Genomic DNA, 15844 nt, shown 5'->3' with positions numbered 1-15844 from the left:
AGGACTTGGGGAAGGAGAAGGTTATAGAAGAGAGGGATAGACTGAAAAAGCAGAAACTCCTCTCTTCTTCTTTCTCGGTGAGCCCTGAGGCTAGTGTGGAAGGCACTACAGGACTGCTCAGACCCTCTGCTCACATGCAGAACAAAGACTGTTTGATTAATATCAAAAATCAGGTGCCAGATGTCTCTCTGATGCGGCCCTCATTAGCTCTGCTCCCATTCCCCCTCCATGTAGGACACCAGTAAGAAACTGTGCTTCCCTCTCATTTCTAAGGGCAAAGTATCCTGCTCTACAGGATCCCTTAATCTCTTGCAGTGGCAGCTCTCAAAGAGTGAGGGACCCTTGGGTTTCCTCCGAAGGTTCCCATGACAGGCCAGCCCTACCAGGACGAATGGAGGACCAGTGGAAGCACCGCTTCTAAAGTTGCCTGGGGAAGGGAGGTAACTACTTACACAGGACAGGCAGGGAGCTTAGGAGAGATGGAGACGGACATGGCTGGGGCATAGCTGGCTGGGGCCCCTCAGCTTCCGGGGGCCCTGAACCCCTCCTCACCGAGCTTAGAATATCAGAGATCCTGGGGACTGGGGAAGGTGAAACAGATGAGAGAGTGAACAGGAGGAGAAGATGAGATGGCCAGGGATCGGGAGGGTATAAACACAATGAAAATCATGAGAGAAGAGAAATGCAGGGGAGACAAAAGCACAGCCTAGAGCCAGTTATTTGGGGTCCCTAACCCATCTGGGCCCAGAGAGCAGCAGTGTGTGGTGAGACAGTGAAGTAGACACTGACTACTAGTTTACTAGGGACAGACCCAGCAGTTCCTTCCTTACAACTAACTGGTTTCTTTGGCTGTAGCCTTGACCTTACGCTAGGGCGGGGACAGTTATACTGGTGTCTACTCTGGTGCCCCACACAATAGGAGTTTAATAAATCTGTTGAAATGAAGGTGGGGAGCTCCCAGTGGCCCTGACACACCACTCCCTGTGCAAAACCTTCTCAGAGCTGTTGTCTCCAGGACTAGTTGTCCTGGAATATGGATCTCGGGCTAGTAAACAAAGGAATTCCCATTTCTGTGGCCTAAGATCAACCTCTAAGTCCCAGCTGGATTTCTAATATCTAATAATATGACAGTCTTCACAGAATCACAGAATTTCAGAGTTGAAAGAGGTCTTAGCAACCAATTAGGCTATCCCATCCCTGAAAAGAAATTCTCATTCAAATATGTACAGTTAGAGTTTATCCCATCTCTGCCCAAAAACCCAAAGAGGGCATCTCCTAAAGCAGCCCATTCTTCTTGGGGATGAATGACCTACTTGTTAAGAAATTTTTCCTAACATCAAACCTAAATTTGTTTCTTTGCAATGTCCACTCCGTTCTCCTGGTTCTGCCCTCTGGAAACAAGGAGAACAGATTAACCCTTCCATCATACAACAACCCTTCCTTCATATATTTGAAGATAGTTACCATGTAAGTTACCCTTGGTCTTCAGTCTAAGAATCCCTAATTCCTCCAAGTAATCCGCATATGACCTGGACTCAAGGACATGTCACCATTCTCTTTTGACCACCTCTAGACTTTTCCCAGCTCATCAATATGCTTTCTAAACCAAGTTGCCCAAAGCTCAGTTAGTGTTCCTGATATGATTTGATGCCATCTTCTATTTCTTCTTTACAGAAGCCCCTACATGGCCAGTAATTTCAACTATTGGTCTATAGCCTTTATTGGAAAGACAGAAAGGACTCCTTCTAGAGGAACAGGCTGCCCGGATTAGAGCAAGAGGATTATGGGATTTTAGTACTGGAAAGGAAAGATCTTTAGGATCATTCAGTTCAGTTGCTTCATTTTACAGCTGGAGAAACTGAGACCCTGAGAGGGAAAGTGATGTATTTCAATATAAAGGAGCTGGAATAACTCATGTCCCCTGACTTTAAATTAAGTGCTCTACCCACTGCTTACTGAATCACACTGTTTAGTGAAATACAAACAGAATAATGCTCTTTCTCCCCATAGAGATAATGGATAATTCAAGCTTTTTAAAAGAATTCTGAGCCTGATTTCTTCCCCTTCTTTGGCTATTATTATTACCACTATTCCTAGCATTTATATGCTTTAAAGTTTATAAAGAACTTGGTGACCGTTATCTCATATGAACCTCACAACAGCCCTGTGAGGTAGGCAACACAGACCTTAGTATTCCTGTTTGCCATAAGAGTAAATGGAAGTTCAGCTGACTTGTCTGAGAATCCCCAGCTAAGAAAAGAGGAGCTGAGCCAGACTTCTTGACAGCCCCTCTCTTCCTTGGTCTGGTTCCTCACACCCCTAACATCAGCTGTGGTTTGGATGATGTAGGAGACTAACGGGTGCGGATCATGTCGGCTAATCCTGGAGAGAAGATGTTCCTGTGGTAGGAGGAGGAGTGGACATTGGCGGTGAGACAGGGTATACTGGAGCCTGGATGCATGGGGGGAAGGCGGGGAATCAGTGTGGTCCAGCAGCAAAAATCATATGCAGCTAAATGACCTAGACTTGACTCATTCCCCCTCCCTCTGGCCCTGAGTTAACCCCTCTGTAAAGAGACTAGATGACTTTCAGCTCTAAACTGAAGTGAAACTCAGAAACTTTTGTCCCTTTCAGCTCTAAAACCACAATTCTGAATAATTCCCATCTCTCCCAGCTCTTAATCCTATGATTCCAAACCAAGAGAGTTTTCTCAAGTGAAGGCCCTTGACTATACCCCTATCCTGACAGAAGAGACGTGACTGAAGGGAGTAGAGCCTTATAATCTAGAAGAACTGTGTTTGGACCCAAGAAGCAGTCACTGAGAGGGGATGCCCTGTGCTCTTTCCCACACCAAGCCAACGGACCAACTTCCTGGGACTTCCTCCTTCATCAAGATCTTAGTCTTCCTCTAAAAAGAGATTTGCCTACTGTTGGCATTGGGTCCTGAGAGAGTGGTTACCTGGCTGGTGAATGATGAGGGCAGAGGGTTGGTTGGCTACCTGCTAATGTCCTTTCTTGATGCAGTAATACTTGCCTTCAAGTATTAGTAATTCCTTTAGAAGTTCTATGTAACTGACTGCATATATGTTATTGGGCATTTTGCTCCCATCCCAGCTCTGATGAGGATGAAGGTAGCCTTGGGTAAAGGGACAGTCCCAGGACAATGCAATTGACAAAGGGTCAGAGAATGGATTTCCAGGCTGAGTTCCCAGGTAAAATATCCCTCAAATACAGGTGGATTTGAGAATACTTTGTATGGTTGGAAAAGGAATAATAATCATGTAAATGTAGGGTATAGATACATTTCATAGTCTGTATAGGCTTTACAACTTACAAAGTATCTTTGCCTACATCATCTCATCCAGACCGCTCTATAAGAGGCTAATCATTTACATAGCATTTTCTAGTTTATAAGGTATTTTTTATATGAAGAATATACAGCCTCTCGAGGGAAAGCATTTTTTCTCTTTTGGCTTTGAAATCCCAGTGCCTAATCCAGTGCCTGGCATATAATTGTTTAATAAATGCTTGCTTATTGATTTATAGATGTTATTTCACTTATCTCAGGTAGTAAGAGTCTAAGGACAGATTTGAATTCTGGTTCTTCTGATTCTAGGTCCAGTGCTTTATCTACCATCACACATTTTGAAGTAGGCAGTGTAAATATTATAATCACTTTTCTGTAAATGTGGAAACAATAGCTCAAAGCAATTTGCCTAAGATCACACAAGTTGTAAGTGGTAGAAACGGAATCACATGCCCCATCTCCCGATAGTCCAGTGCTTCTTCCCCCATTGCAGCAGGCTGATTCTCTATTGTCAATCCTGAGAATGTTAGGATAGGACTCCAGAAAATCAGAACCTGGCACTGTAGCTGTGAGGTTTGAGACGGCTCAGAGGGTCTAGAGGCAAAAAGATTTGAGGAAAGGTTTTCAGGTGACCAGTTTTAGAGCTGCCTGATTGGGCCACTGGGAAAGGCATGTCTGCTTGAGAGCAAGAAGGACGCAACACAGATGAGAAGCTGAGTGAAGTCAGCTTCCTCTAGAAGGGGATGGGGAGGGGAAGCTGTTATTAGAGTAGAGTTTCCTAATTTTTTAATGTCAGTTTGGTATAAGACTATGGACCCTTCCTTTCTCAGAAGAGTCTTTTTAATGAATATAATACATAGGATCACAAAGAAAATAAAGCCATCATATTTTTTTTCCCATCCAAGTACATGGATCCCCCAAAATTTATCCATGGATCTTTTTTTTAAAGGAGGGTGGACTAGAAGGCAATCCATGTATGACTGATTTAGATTATCAGGGAGGGGATTTCCTGACATGACATCTGGCATGAACTTAAATGAAAAACTTAAAAGACCCAGACAGAAAGGACCTTCCTGGCTCAGAAATCAAGAATAGATTCACCCACCCCTAAAAAGAGGAGACCCAGGAGAAAAATGAAAGATGACACCTGTAAAAGGGAGGTTACAGGTATGAAGCTTCCAGTGATGGGGAGAGGCACAAGCTGCTCAGTCATTCTAGAATAAGAAAGTAGTTTAATAGTTTCATAGGATTTAGAGTTGAAAGAGATGGCTTTAGGGATCATTCATCCAGTCTAACCCCCTCCTTTTTCAGATGAGGAAACCCATACTCTGACTTACCCAGAATCACCTAGCTGATGAAAATTGAATAGAGGTCTCTGGAAGTGTTCTTCCCAGTATATCTCATACTTACTGTGACCTGCTTAGAAAGCACCCGTGCAAGGGGTATCAGAGAGGAGCAAATGGGTAAGGACATATTCTCAACAGGCTGGTGCTGGCAGGTAGAAAGTAATAGTAGAACCTAGGGAAACCTTGGGTTTGGCCATCATTTTGGTCTTACTTTGTCACAGAATCTGCCGCCTCTTTTTGAGTTCTGGGCTGGCCCAATCCCATCCCACAATTACCTTCTAAATGGAAGGTGACCCAGCGCAGCCTGTATCCTGTTCTTTTCCTTCACAGGTGTGTTTTAGCTCCCCTACTCTTTCCAGTCAAAACTAAAGCCCAAAGTATTTCCAACCCTCTCAATCCCCTCCTCTGGGCCCATACCCTCCTGTGTCCCCCCCCACCACCAGTCTGGCCGCTGGAAGGTCAGCCCAGAGTCCTTACCTTTAGTGTCTTCATCTTCTATGGTGGTGTTGGTGCTGTCTGATGATTCCTAGAGGGAGTACACAGGGAGTCGATGAGAGACACAGAAGAGAAAAGAATGCAAAAAGAGGTACCATTAGGGAAATGGCCCCAAGGGGCCTGGGGGTGGCAGAGGCTACGGAGCTGAAGCAGCCCCCAGGAGCTGGCAGCCAGGACTGAATGGTCTCCTACTAAGCCACAGCAGCCCTGGCCCGGAGGAAGCCCGTGTCTGGGTACCCATCATTCACATTGCCACTCATGATCTGCTGCAAGCTCCCCACTCGGATACAAGCCTTTTGCTGGAATTCCACAGAGCAATGCTCTTTAACAGACCTGGAAGAAGCTACCCGGAGCTCAGCTACAAACCTCTGGTCCATTTTCCCTAGGTCTGGTACCTCCCAGCCTCTTCCCTTCTCTTTCCATACCCCTTCTCACCTCTAATTTATCCTTAGGACCCAGTAAGAAGAAGAAAATGGAAGGTAGCCCAGGAAGAATTTGGGCCACACACACACACACACACACACACACACACACACACACACACACAACAGGACGAGACAGAGGACAAACTTGATTAAATAAAATAGATTGGCTGGATTTTTCTTTCCGTCTTAGAGAAGGGAAGAGATAGAACAGCTTTCTGAAAAAAAAGAAGCTATAGCAAGGAAATAGCCTTCTATTAGGAATTCTGAGAAGCAACCTTGGGGACAACCATCACCTCCCCACTAACATCCTGCCTCCCTGGTACCTCACTGCAGAGTGGGGATGAGCCTGGGTCTTGGAAGGTTTTGCCAGTAAAGCAAAAGCAGCTTTGATAGGTCCTACCACATTGGAAAACACTTTGAGGCAGGTCTGTAGCAGCCCACATAAGTACCAGTCCAGCTAAGGTTGAAGGTGCTCATCAGGTGTTGACTATGGGCCAATGTACTTGTCTGTGACAGCAACACTTATTTTCTGAGCAGAGGGCAGAGTGCCTATCATGTTGATGGATGCAACTTGAAATATTGACCCATTTTAAAAGAACAAAATCCTCAATACTTTCAGGGCTTGCCTTAGGAATAAAGAAATGCCAGCTTGCATCACTTCCATTTTCTATATCTGCCCTATCTTTATACAGGCTCAGGTTTAGGACTATGACTTTGAGGCCACAAGACCCTGAATCATCAAAAAAAGATATATTCACTGGGGAGGAAAGTAGAAAGAGCTTTTAAACACAGGACTTGAAATGAGAAGGGCAAAATACTTAATTAACCAGAAAATTCAATTCACCAGAGCATCCTATTCCTTGTGTGTGCATCCTGGCTAATCTGGATATGACTATGTTTCTGTGAACCTACAATTCTCCAGAAATGGCTGAGGAAACAGCCATCAGCCACACGGATGGAACAACAGCCACTGAGATTCACACAGATGTGCTGGAGCTTCCTTAGGAAAGCATCTCTCCTGGAACTAGTTCCCTCACTGAGGTCTTCTGGCTTTCCTTTGCATGTACCTGTATGGATTCCAGCCCAGTCTCCCACGTTCCCTAATCACACCCTTCCTATGGCCCCAGAACTGTTTCTTAAGGTTTTGGTTATCTATAAGGGAAACTCAGATGACATAAAAAGAGTTGGGATTTTTCTTTCCAATGGTAGCAACAGCACAAGCTGTAAACTGGCCCTGCCTTAGTGTCCTCCCCAGCCAGACACTGGTGCCCCTCTGAGCCTTCAGACAAGCCCTAGTGGTTAAGCATAATACCCATCCGTCACAAAGTACTTATGATGTCTCTCTATATATTCATATATATATATTACATATATATTTAATATATTATATATATATGTTATATATACATATATCCTTTTGGCTTTACACACATGATCTCACTTGACTCTCCCAATAACCACAAGTCTATGAAGGAGTTGTTATTGTTATCTCTTTACACATGAGAAGACATTTTCAGAGAGATTTAATTGACTTATTTGCTCAGGGCTACACAGCTAGACCATGACTAAGGTAGGATTTGAATGTCTTTCTGACTCCAAGGCCAGCATTCTCTCCACTATAGCACACTGCCTTTCTCATAGAAGGGGGTGAGTAGCCTTCAGGGAAGCAGAATCCCACTCTCTGCTGGTGGGACTGATCTGGCCCAGAGTGTGGCGGGGAGGGGGAAGGCTCCCCAGGGGTGGGGTTTCAGACCCTGCATGAGAAGAACAGTGGCGAGCTGGGGAAGCTGGGTGGGAGAATTTCATGTTCAGAGCCACACATCAGTCAGACCAAGCTTCTCTTGAACAGACACCAGATCCATTCATTCTTCATTTCCACATGCCCACATCCTAATACAGTGCCTGGTGTAGTATGGGTGCTTCATTAATAATTGTTGATTGACCTCGGTCGCAGGAAACAAAGAGAAAACAGCCCTCCCTTTTGTCCTTTTGGTGCAGAGGTCACTCTCGAGAAAACAACAGGTGGACAGACTACAGAGGACATACGAAGAGACACAAAGACACGCACACGTGCCCGGCCCAGAAAACACCATGTTCAGAAAGGGCCGTCTCCTTGAGCTGTACAGCTGGACCATCCCAGCCTCTCCTCATCCAAAAGAAAACCGAGACCCAGAAAGATGAGGAAGCAGCCAGCACCCCACAGCTAGATGGCAAAGGAGACACGCTGGGACGTGCAAGCCGCTTGAGAGCCGCTCCCATTTTCAGCATTTGCTTTTAGAAGTTCCTATCTAAGACAGCTGGGAATCGAGGCTCTGGAGAAGTTAGGGACCCCCGAGCTCTGTGACCTGGATCATCTAGTCTCATTACTTCTCCTTCGAGATGGGGAAACTGAAGCTCAGACAAGGGCTTAGATCAAATACGCCTGGTCATCTGGCTCCTGAGTGTCCACCCCACTGCCTGTCACATAGGATTAGCCCTCCTGAAGGAGTGCAGGTGTGCACCTGGCAGCCAGACAGTATGGCACCAGGAGAGAGAAGGCCTCCTGTTGAGCTACCACCTAAGCAGCCCCCGCAAGGCTCAGGCTTCCTCCCTGGAATGGTTATGCCGATGCGCTGACGTGAGGTGATGATCAGAGTGGAGCAGAAGTGGACAGGAAGAAGAAGTTTCTTTAGCAGAAAACATTGGAGGGCGGGAGAGCAGGCTTGTCTGAGGAGGACACAGTACATGAGCAGTGGGAAAGGGGCCAGGCACTGTGCTGCTTCCCTCAGTCAATCCAAGTACCCTGTTACCTTCCCCATGGTCTCTCCAATCCCTGCCATGCTATTTTGGGGGCCATGCCCCTAGAATCCCATTTCTAAGACCAAAAGGCCTGGGTGGAGGACCCTCCTCTCTTCTCCAGCTCAGGGACAGCTTGGGCAAAGGGACAGACCATGGATTCATCCATAAGTCAACCCCTAGCCCTGGAAATTAAAGGACCCTGATAACTTGACCAGAAGGGCTATATTCACTAGAACAGCCCTGGGGAGTCCCAAATGTTGAGCTCCTTTGCATATACCCTGATCAATGTCATCCACTGATAATCTGTCATTACCTGGAGGCTAAATGGAAATCAACAATAATACTAATAATAGCATTTATATAGCACTTTAAGCTTGCAAAGTGCTTTATGTATTATCTTCACAACAACCTGTGGGACAGGTGCTATCGGTACCCCAATTTTGGAGATGAGGAAACCAAGGCTGAGAAGTTAAGTGACTTATCTAAGGTCATATAACTGGTAAGTATCTGAGGCAGGATTTGAATTCAGTTCTTCCTGACTCCAAGTCCAGCATTCAGATCCCCAGAAGCTCAATGCTATCTAGTTTTGAGACTTCCAGGTGTTTTTTGACATTTCCCTTAGCTCTGAGGCCTCCTAACCACTAACCAACCCAAGTGGATCTTTTCCCCCCCTGAGGTTTCAGAGAAAGACACTGATAAAAGCAAAAACCATAACACCCAGAATCTGCCTTAAGAGGGAAGCAGGGGGATAGGACAGTTACATAGTGACCCCAATTAGCTGGGTCCCAATTCACAAAAGAGAAAAAACAGAAATTCCCCAAAGGGTGAGAAGGAAAGGCAGCAGTACCTTAATCCCGTCCACTGGGTTATGGATAACGGTGGTTTGAGGCTCCTACAGAGGAAGGAAGAGACAGAGGAAGGAAAGAGAGGGAGAATGAGGGAGAGAAAAAGAAATAATGCCAATAGGAAAGGGAAACATTGAAGAGACAGAGAAAAGTGGAGAGGTGAAAGAGCATGATGAAGAAAGAGAAAAAGAGAGAGAGAGGAAAGAGCAGGAGGGAGGTAGAAATGGAGGGGGGGAAGCAAAAAGTAATTAGTTCAGTGAGAGACAAATGATTCAAAACAGAGAGTGGCAGAGTAAGGCTAGAAGAGAAATCTGGAATTGGATTAACATGAATGAAATAAAAATATCCCAAACCATGTAAAGATTGTCACCCATCTCGAGAGAGGAGAAGAAGGGATGGAGAGCATGAAAACAAGAGCTGTGGGCTCATTTAAGGCTGAGAGAAGCATTTCATGTTATGTAGGTGAGCAGAGAATAATAGATTGCTGTGAGGACAGAGAGGAGCCAAAGGAAGGGTCTAATCCCAATGCCGGGGTCACTGCGGAGGTCTGCTTTAGAAGGATTTCCTCTCCCTTCCCCCATCACTGTCTGGGTGGTCCTCTCCAGAGGCTTTTCCCAGGGGACAGAACAAGGCAGTGGATAGTGCCAGGCTTGGAGCTACAGCTGTGGTGACCTGGATAGGGGTTCTTGGCAATGGCTGCCCAAGTAGGGAAAAATCCATGAAATATCCTTATTTGGTGTTGCAGGTTTGCGCCTGCAGAGGGTCACATCTAAGCCCAATCCAAATGGAGCCAACATGATGTGGGACTTTGTCACCCAGTGGCAAAACAAAATGGCTCCAGGGACCAGAATCCACTCCTTCCTTTGCGGCTCATTGCTTTCAGCTCAGTTTCTAGTCCCCCAAATCTTCCATCAGTTCTCAATGTCACTGTGGGACTCAAGCTAAGCAGTGAGACTTAGGACTTCACTCCAGATCTTCACCAAGCAAAACTCACAGCACTCAAATCAGCTAATTCCAGGACCAAAACTTTCTTAGCAAACATCTCTTTGTAGTTTCTCTTCCACAAAGAGGCTATGGGGCTAAATGGAGCCCCAAAACTTCTCAGCCACAATCACATTTAGCTGAAGAGGGTACAGCTATATCTCAATTTGTGAAAACCCACCCAGTACTTGAAATGTTCAGTTTGCTTAGCAGATTAAATCTGTAGGGAATGATTTGCTCTCAACAGAATTCACTGTAAGAATAGGGTTTACTTAAAATATAAACTGACTAAAATTAAATTTCCATACCACTTTTGAGTGACACACTAAGTTCATGAAAATGTGTTCTCTGGCCAAAGCATCCTGCTCTTGGGAATGCAAATAAGATATGCTTAGGACATCCTTGCAAGATACATACTTCACATTCAGCAGAAGCCTATGCCATCTTTACCAGTTCACTGGAAGTACACTAGGTATAAAGGAAAGGTAGGAAGCATCCCTGACCACTCACCAGAATTCACTGGTATTTGCCTGGAACAGTTTGGTAGCTAATTTGCAAGGTTGCTCTAGGAAGTGAACAATGAGAAATGATCATCCGCAACATATCAGATGTCGTAAGGGGATGGTATATTTAATCTAGTTTGTCAGTAGCATTCAAAAGCAATAGCTAAGGAAATCAGGTGGCCAGGTGTAACCTGGGGAAAATCAGAGGCTGCTTTTCTTTCCTCAAAAAGGAAAATTATGACATTCATTACAAGGATTTTCATTTTCTTCTCTTTTAAACTGGAGGGGTAGAGGAAGAGCAAACAAATGCTTGCTAATTGAAAACTGAAATCAAATTTGAAATTTTTTTAAATATTTGGAAAGTAGCTGGTTCTTGTTTCCCAGTGGTTTTACAGTAAGCCTTTGCTAGGTCCCCACCATTGGTGGTCCTGGGACTCTCTTTCCTCAAGCCCCCAGTTGAGTCTATGTGAAAAAAAAATCTAGAGTCTGCTACAAAATGTCTAAACTCATGAAGTCATAGAAAAAAGTGGTACTATGTGTCATTCTCAGCCCCATTCTGCCCTTTCCCTCACTCAGCTCTGGACCCAAGGGGTAGAAAAGAAGCTGTGACTGATTGATTCTGGTCCTAAGGCTGGGCTTTTGGAGACTCTAACTCAAATGTTCTTGCAATCGGAGCAATGGCCCTTAATTTTCACTTTTACTTAATACTTTTTTTCAATAAATAAAAATTTATTTTCTCTTTCTCCAACCTCAATTATTTAAAAACAACAAGAACAACAACAAAAAACAACTTTGTAATGAAAATGCTGCATAGTCATTGGGCAAATACCAAAATATTTTTATGTCTCCTACACCCTGAATATATCACCTCTCTTTTCAGAAAAAGCATGCCATTTTTTTTTCTGGGATGTGGAGGCCACTCAGACAGGGAACCCCAGGAGAACTTGAGATCTGACTAGGCCTGGAATTAGTCCAGCAAGATGCCACCTTTTGTGGCTCAGATCTACTCCTCTCCTTCTGAGAGCAATTCTACTCCCATCCCCCTGCAATCTAGGAATCAAAAGCCTTTCAGGGACCCCAGGGAAGGATGTGGTTCACACTCAAAGCTTCAGTCTTCCAAAAACATCTATGACAAAGTTGACTCCCCTTCTTTTAACAGAGTTTTGAAAGAACAATTAATGTTTAGAACAGGCATCTGCCTCCCACCATTGGTATGATGGGGAGATTCTGAAGTCAAACAGAAAAATGGTCTCAGTTGCAATAAGAGGCAGGGGGGGGGTAATGAGGTGGCAGAGTATCTGGTGTGCCATCTCCAAGGGCCTATTTCTAAGTGTTTGGGTTCTTTTACCTTTTTTTTTTTTAAATCTGGTGAAATGGAAACATATGGGAAGAAATATGTTCTCAGCCTTGCTATGTTCCAGAGTTACCCTGTCTAAAAAATCTCATGATGCTACAGGTTCCAATTCCTAAATTAAGAAAATAGCCTTTCAGGTAACTACAGGAGATTGCCCATAACAACATTTTCTCTCCAGAAAGTCCCCCCCCCCAGCCTGCATGATGGGCATACAACTTACAGACCTCCTGGGCTTATTCACCCACCAGAAATTGTTCCTGGCCCTAGACCAACAAGCTAATGGTCATTCCTACTGAGAAATCTCTCCTTGTCAATGCAGGAAAATAAAAACCACCAAAAGATACTGGCCCTAGGATATTGGATAGACCCAGACCATCAGTTTAACTTTTCCAATAAGGAGATTTAAATCTATCAAGTTCAGTAGCCTGTACAAAACAATAAGAAGGAGGAGCAAAGATGATAAATGGACCTAGACAAGCTGTATGAATTCCCTCTTACTTTTTGGATAAAATAGCAATACCTCATAATGAACAGCATTTATTCCCACCTCACCCTGTATTGCCAACCATTCTAGTTCCAGAAGGAGAAATAATAAAGGAGGCATTAGAATATGTTGTGTGACTGAAATTTGAGGGGCTGGAAGAGTGCGCTGCTTCTCCCCTGCACTGAAAGATGTAGATTTTGCCATCTCCTCCCCTCAAAGGGGCCCCTTTAAAGAATGATTTAGCTTTTCCATAAGAAATTCCCACAGTGGGACCCAGGTGACTAAGATGTTTGGGGGTCATAAATTCAGAGAATTCTTCCTTCCCAGAGAATCTCTAAATTTTTGCATCTCAAGGGGCCTCAGTGGCCATAGCAAAGAAAGAAGGTCCCATCCTTTGCTTGAAGATCTCCACTGATGGGGAACTCATTCCCTGTTGAAGAAGCCTCTGTCACTTTCAGAGAACTCTGGTTTTGTTGGGAGGTTCTTCCTAATATCAAGCTAAATTTGCTACTTTTTTATTTCAAGCCTTTCTCTTCTGCTTTTATCCTATGGGGACAAATAACTCAAATTCAAGCCTCCTTCCAGGATCATCTATTGATTTAGAGTTGAGTTACCTCTCAGAGTTTCTACCCTCCCCTCTCATTTGGTCATTTATCAAGAGCTTGAGCAGATCTCAGGGGCTATCTAGTTCCAGCCCCCTCATTCGCCAAATGAGGAAATGGAGGTTTTAAGAATGTGATTTGTCCAAAGTCACATATGTAAAGAATGCAGGATTTGAACCCAGAACCTTTTCCACATTGCTTCTCAAACCCAACCCATACTCCATAACTCGAGACAGGAAACAAAACCTTTCAGACCCTCCCCTCCGAATTTCTTCCCAAGTATGATAGTTTTAACCTTTCTCTTCTTCCACCCAGTGCTGAGAACCTCAGGATTTCCTCTAGTCCCATCTGCCTTTGTTTTAAGATTTTCTCCCCACCATCTGTTGAACAAGAGGGGGAATCATTCTGCCCTTGGTTCTCCACCAATGAAGTCCCACTGGGAAGGGATGAGGGGCTGTGCTCGGCCTGTGCCTAATTCTGAACCCTGAGAAATCGCCTGCTCCAAGCCTCTCCCTCCTAGGTGAGAAAAGTGATGCTAAAGTGGGAGGAGCCCAGGGTCACCAGGAGCTCATCAGTGACAGCTTCTTAGGACCTGTAAGTGACCGATATGAATCAGACAGTTTTTTGGACCCCACAAGAGAATCATGCCTTGTAGGAGCCCCTCCTTTCCCCCGAGATCCCTTAAAGCCCTTCCCCCTCCCGGGCCCATGTGCCCTCTCCCTGGCTGTTAGGATGGCCCTGGAGGCCCCTGGAAGAGCCTTGATTGGCCCTGCTGGGCCCTCTTGTGGGGAAGTGACCAGCACACATCCACGCAGCCCAAGCAGAGTGTAGGAAAGAAAAACGGGGGAAAGGAGCTCAGTACCAGGGCAGCAGGAGGGAGCGTCCCCTTGGGGCTGGTGACACCCGCGCTGTTTTTGGTGCTGTTCGTCTGGGGCTGTGAAAGAGGAAAGAGACAGAGACAGAGACAGCACACAGAGACAGAAAGCAGGAAATCGACATGAGCATCCTCGGATCTCTGCAGGGAGGAGAGGGAGCCCCTAGCCAATGCCCGCTTAAACCAAATTTAGGAGAATCTGGGCACTAAGGGAGCAGGGAGAGGCAGCACTCCCATGGTCCTCTGGAAAAGGGGGCAGTCAAGAACTGCCAGCTTGGGAGGTCACCAAGGCCAAAGATCAAAGCAGGCTTGCCCCTGAGCCAAAGGATCATGGAGTGGAGCTGGAAGGGACCCTGGAGGACATCTAGACCAAAGCTTCATAAAAGGTGGGCCTGGACCCCCATGGGGTCACATAATTGAATATTGTGAGCTATTGCTGGCGAATGTTTTATTTGTACAGCTATTTTATATATGTACACCCCCAGGGTTACCTAAGCATTCCTTGGTGAAAAGGAATCACAAGTAGAAAAGTTTAAGAAGCTCTGGTCTGGACCAACCCCCTTTTTTGTACAGATAAGGAAAGTGATGCCCAGAGAAATTGTGGCTGGCCCAAAGTTCCAGTATCCCAATTCTAGCGTTCTTTGACTACAACATGGGTGCCAGAGCCAAGAGCCAAAGCCACCAGAGGAGCCACCCTGCCATCCCAGAACTGGTGGGGCCCAAAAAAGCCGACCAGGGAATACCTCACCTTGACTCCATCCGCCTTCTTATTCAGTAAGCTCTTAGCTGCTGCATTGAGAGGGAAAGAGGAGGTGTTAGAGCTAGAGACCATACTGTGAAGCAGCTTCCTGCTGCTGGTGCTACTGGTGCTGGTGAAGAGACCCCATGCTGTCAGAGGAGCGCCCATTAATAATATCCATGGCCCTGGCCACCATTTTCTGCCTGATCCCACCTAACCTCCATAGGAGGAGAGTAAAGGGCTTGGACGGTTCTGTGTGAATTTTGGAGATCTCCATCTATAGAGGATGATAGTGAGAAAAGAGTCCTTCCCTAACAAGGTAGCTCAGTCCCACCCCCCAAAAAAGTCAAATTCTAGAATTTCCCAGGGATCTGGAACTGTCTCAGCCCAAATGAGGAGAGGTCATAGGACGAACTCCACTCTCATTTCTCTGGGTGGACATATCTCAAAGCTCCTTTTCCCTTCCTCCAAATCCATGAAGAAAGTTTAAGGGTCCTTCCCTTTATTAATGGTTTCCAAAGGGCTAACCCATTAGAAAAATATTTTTATCTGGAGAGGGCTGCAGCCTGTCCTACTAGATGGTAGGCGGGCCAGAGAAAGAGAATTGTTTTAGGGGCCAATTTCACCTGCCCTGTCTGCCCCATGTAACTTGCATGTCTTTGCCTAGATCACAGGCTATACTTGAAAGCAGGGGCTGGCTACTTTTGAAAAAGATCTCCCAAAGGGTATCTATTGAACAAGTTCTTGCCAGGAGTTCTACACCTAGGGTGGCCACAGATCCTCAAGGTTAGCCATTTTCCTCATCAGTAAGGAGCTGTGTGTGGCAGTGGCAGCTTGCCTGGGTGCCAAAGAAAATTAACCTGAGCCCCATCATGGGTTCTTTGCCAAGGATTGGCGAACCGTACCCTGAGCTGCCTCTGTCCTGGGCCCTTCAGTGGGCCAGGGCTCACTGCTCTGTAATAAGCCCTCCAAGTGGCCAGTCCAGATTTATTTCTCTAGCTTTGGACACTTCTAATGGAAGCTTCTCTTTACCATCTCTTGGGCTTCTCAGACAACTAAGAATCTCTTTCTCCAGGCCAAGGAAAACTTCCCTAATACCCTAAAGAACCTT

The 15844-nt window shown here is 45.5% G+C and overlaps 1 protein-coding gene across 15 annotated transcripts in view; it reads right to left on the bottom strand.

Moving 5' to 3' along the window:
- CAMK2B (calcium/calmodulin dependent protein kinase II beta) overlaps positions 1–15844 on the bottom strand; it is a 281883-nt gene that overhangs the window by 22926 nt on the left and 243113 nt on the right. For 3 of the 15 annotated variants that reach the window (XM_074288455.1, XM_074288460.1, XM_074288456.1), the window contains 4 exons: positions 14743–14780; positions 13983–14054; positions 9199–9243; positions 5131–5179 (listed from right to left, as the gene is read on the bottom strand). In XM_074288455.1, coding sequence (XP_074144556.1) covers positions 5131–5179; positions 9199–9243; positions 13983–14054; positions 14743–14780 — 204 coding nt within the window. Of the gene's footprint in view, positions 1–452; positions 582–5130; positions 5180–9198; positions 9244–13982; positions 14055–14742; positions 14784–15844 lie in introns of all 15 variants that reach the window. The other 12 variants (XM_074288457.1, XM_074288463.1, XM_074288462.1 and 9 more) reach the window with 10 other exon arrangements.

This window comes from Sminthopsis crassicaudata, chromosome 2 (assembly GCF_048593235.1).
Source record: "Sminthopsis crassicaudata isolate SCR6 chromosome 2, ASM4859323v1, whole genome shotgun sequence".
Lineage (NCBI taxonomy): Eukaryota > Metazoa > Chordata > Mammalia > Dasyuromorphia > Dasyuridae > Sminthopsis > Sminthopsis crassicaudata.
The sequence above is the reverse complement of the archived record's forward strand: the minus strand, read 5'-3'. Positions and strand labels throughout refer to the sequence as shown.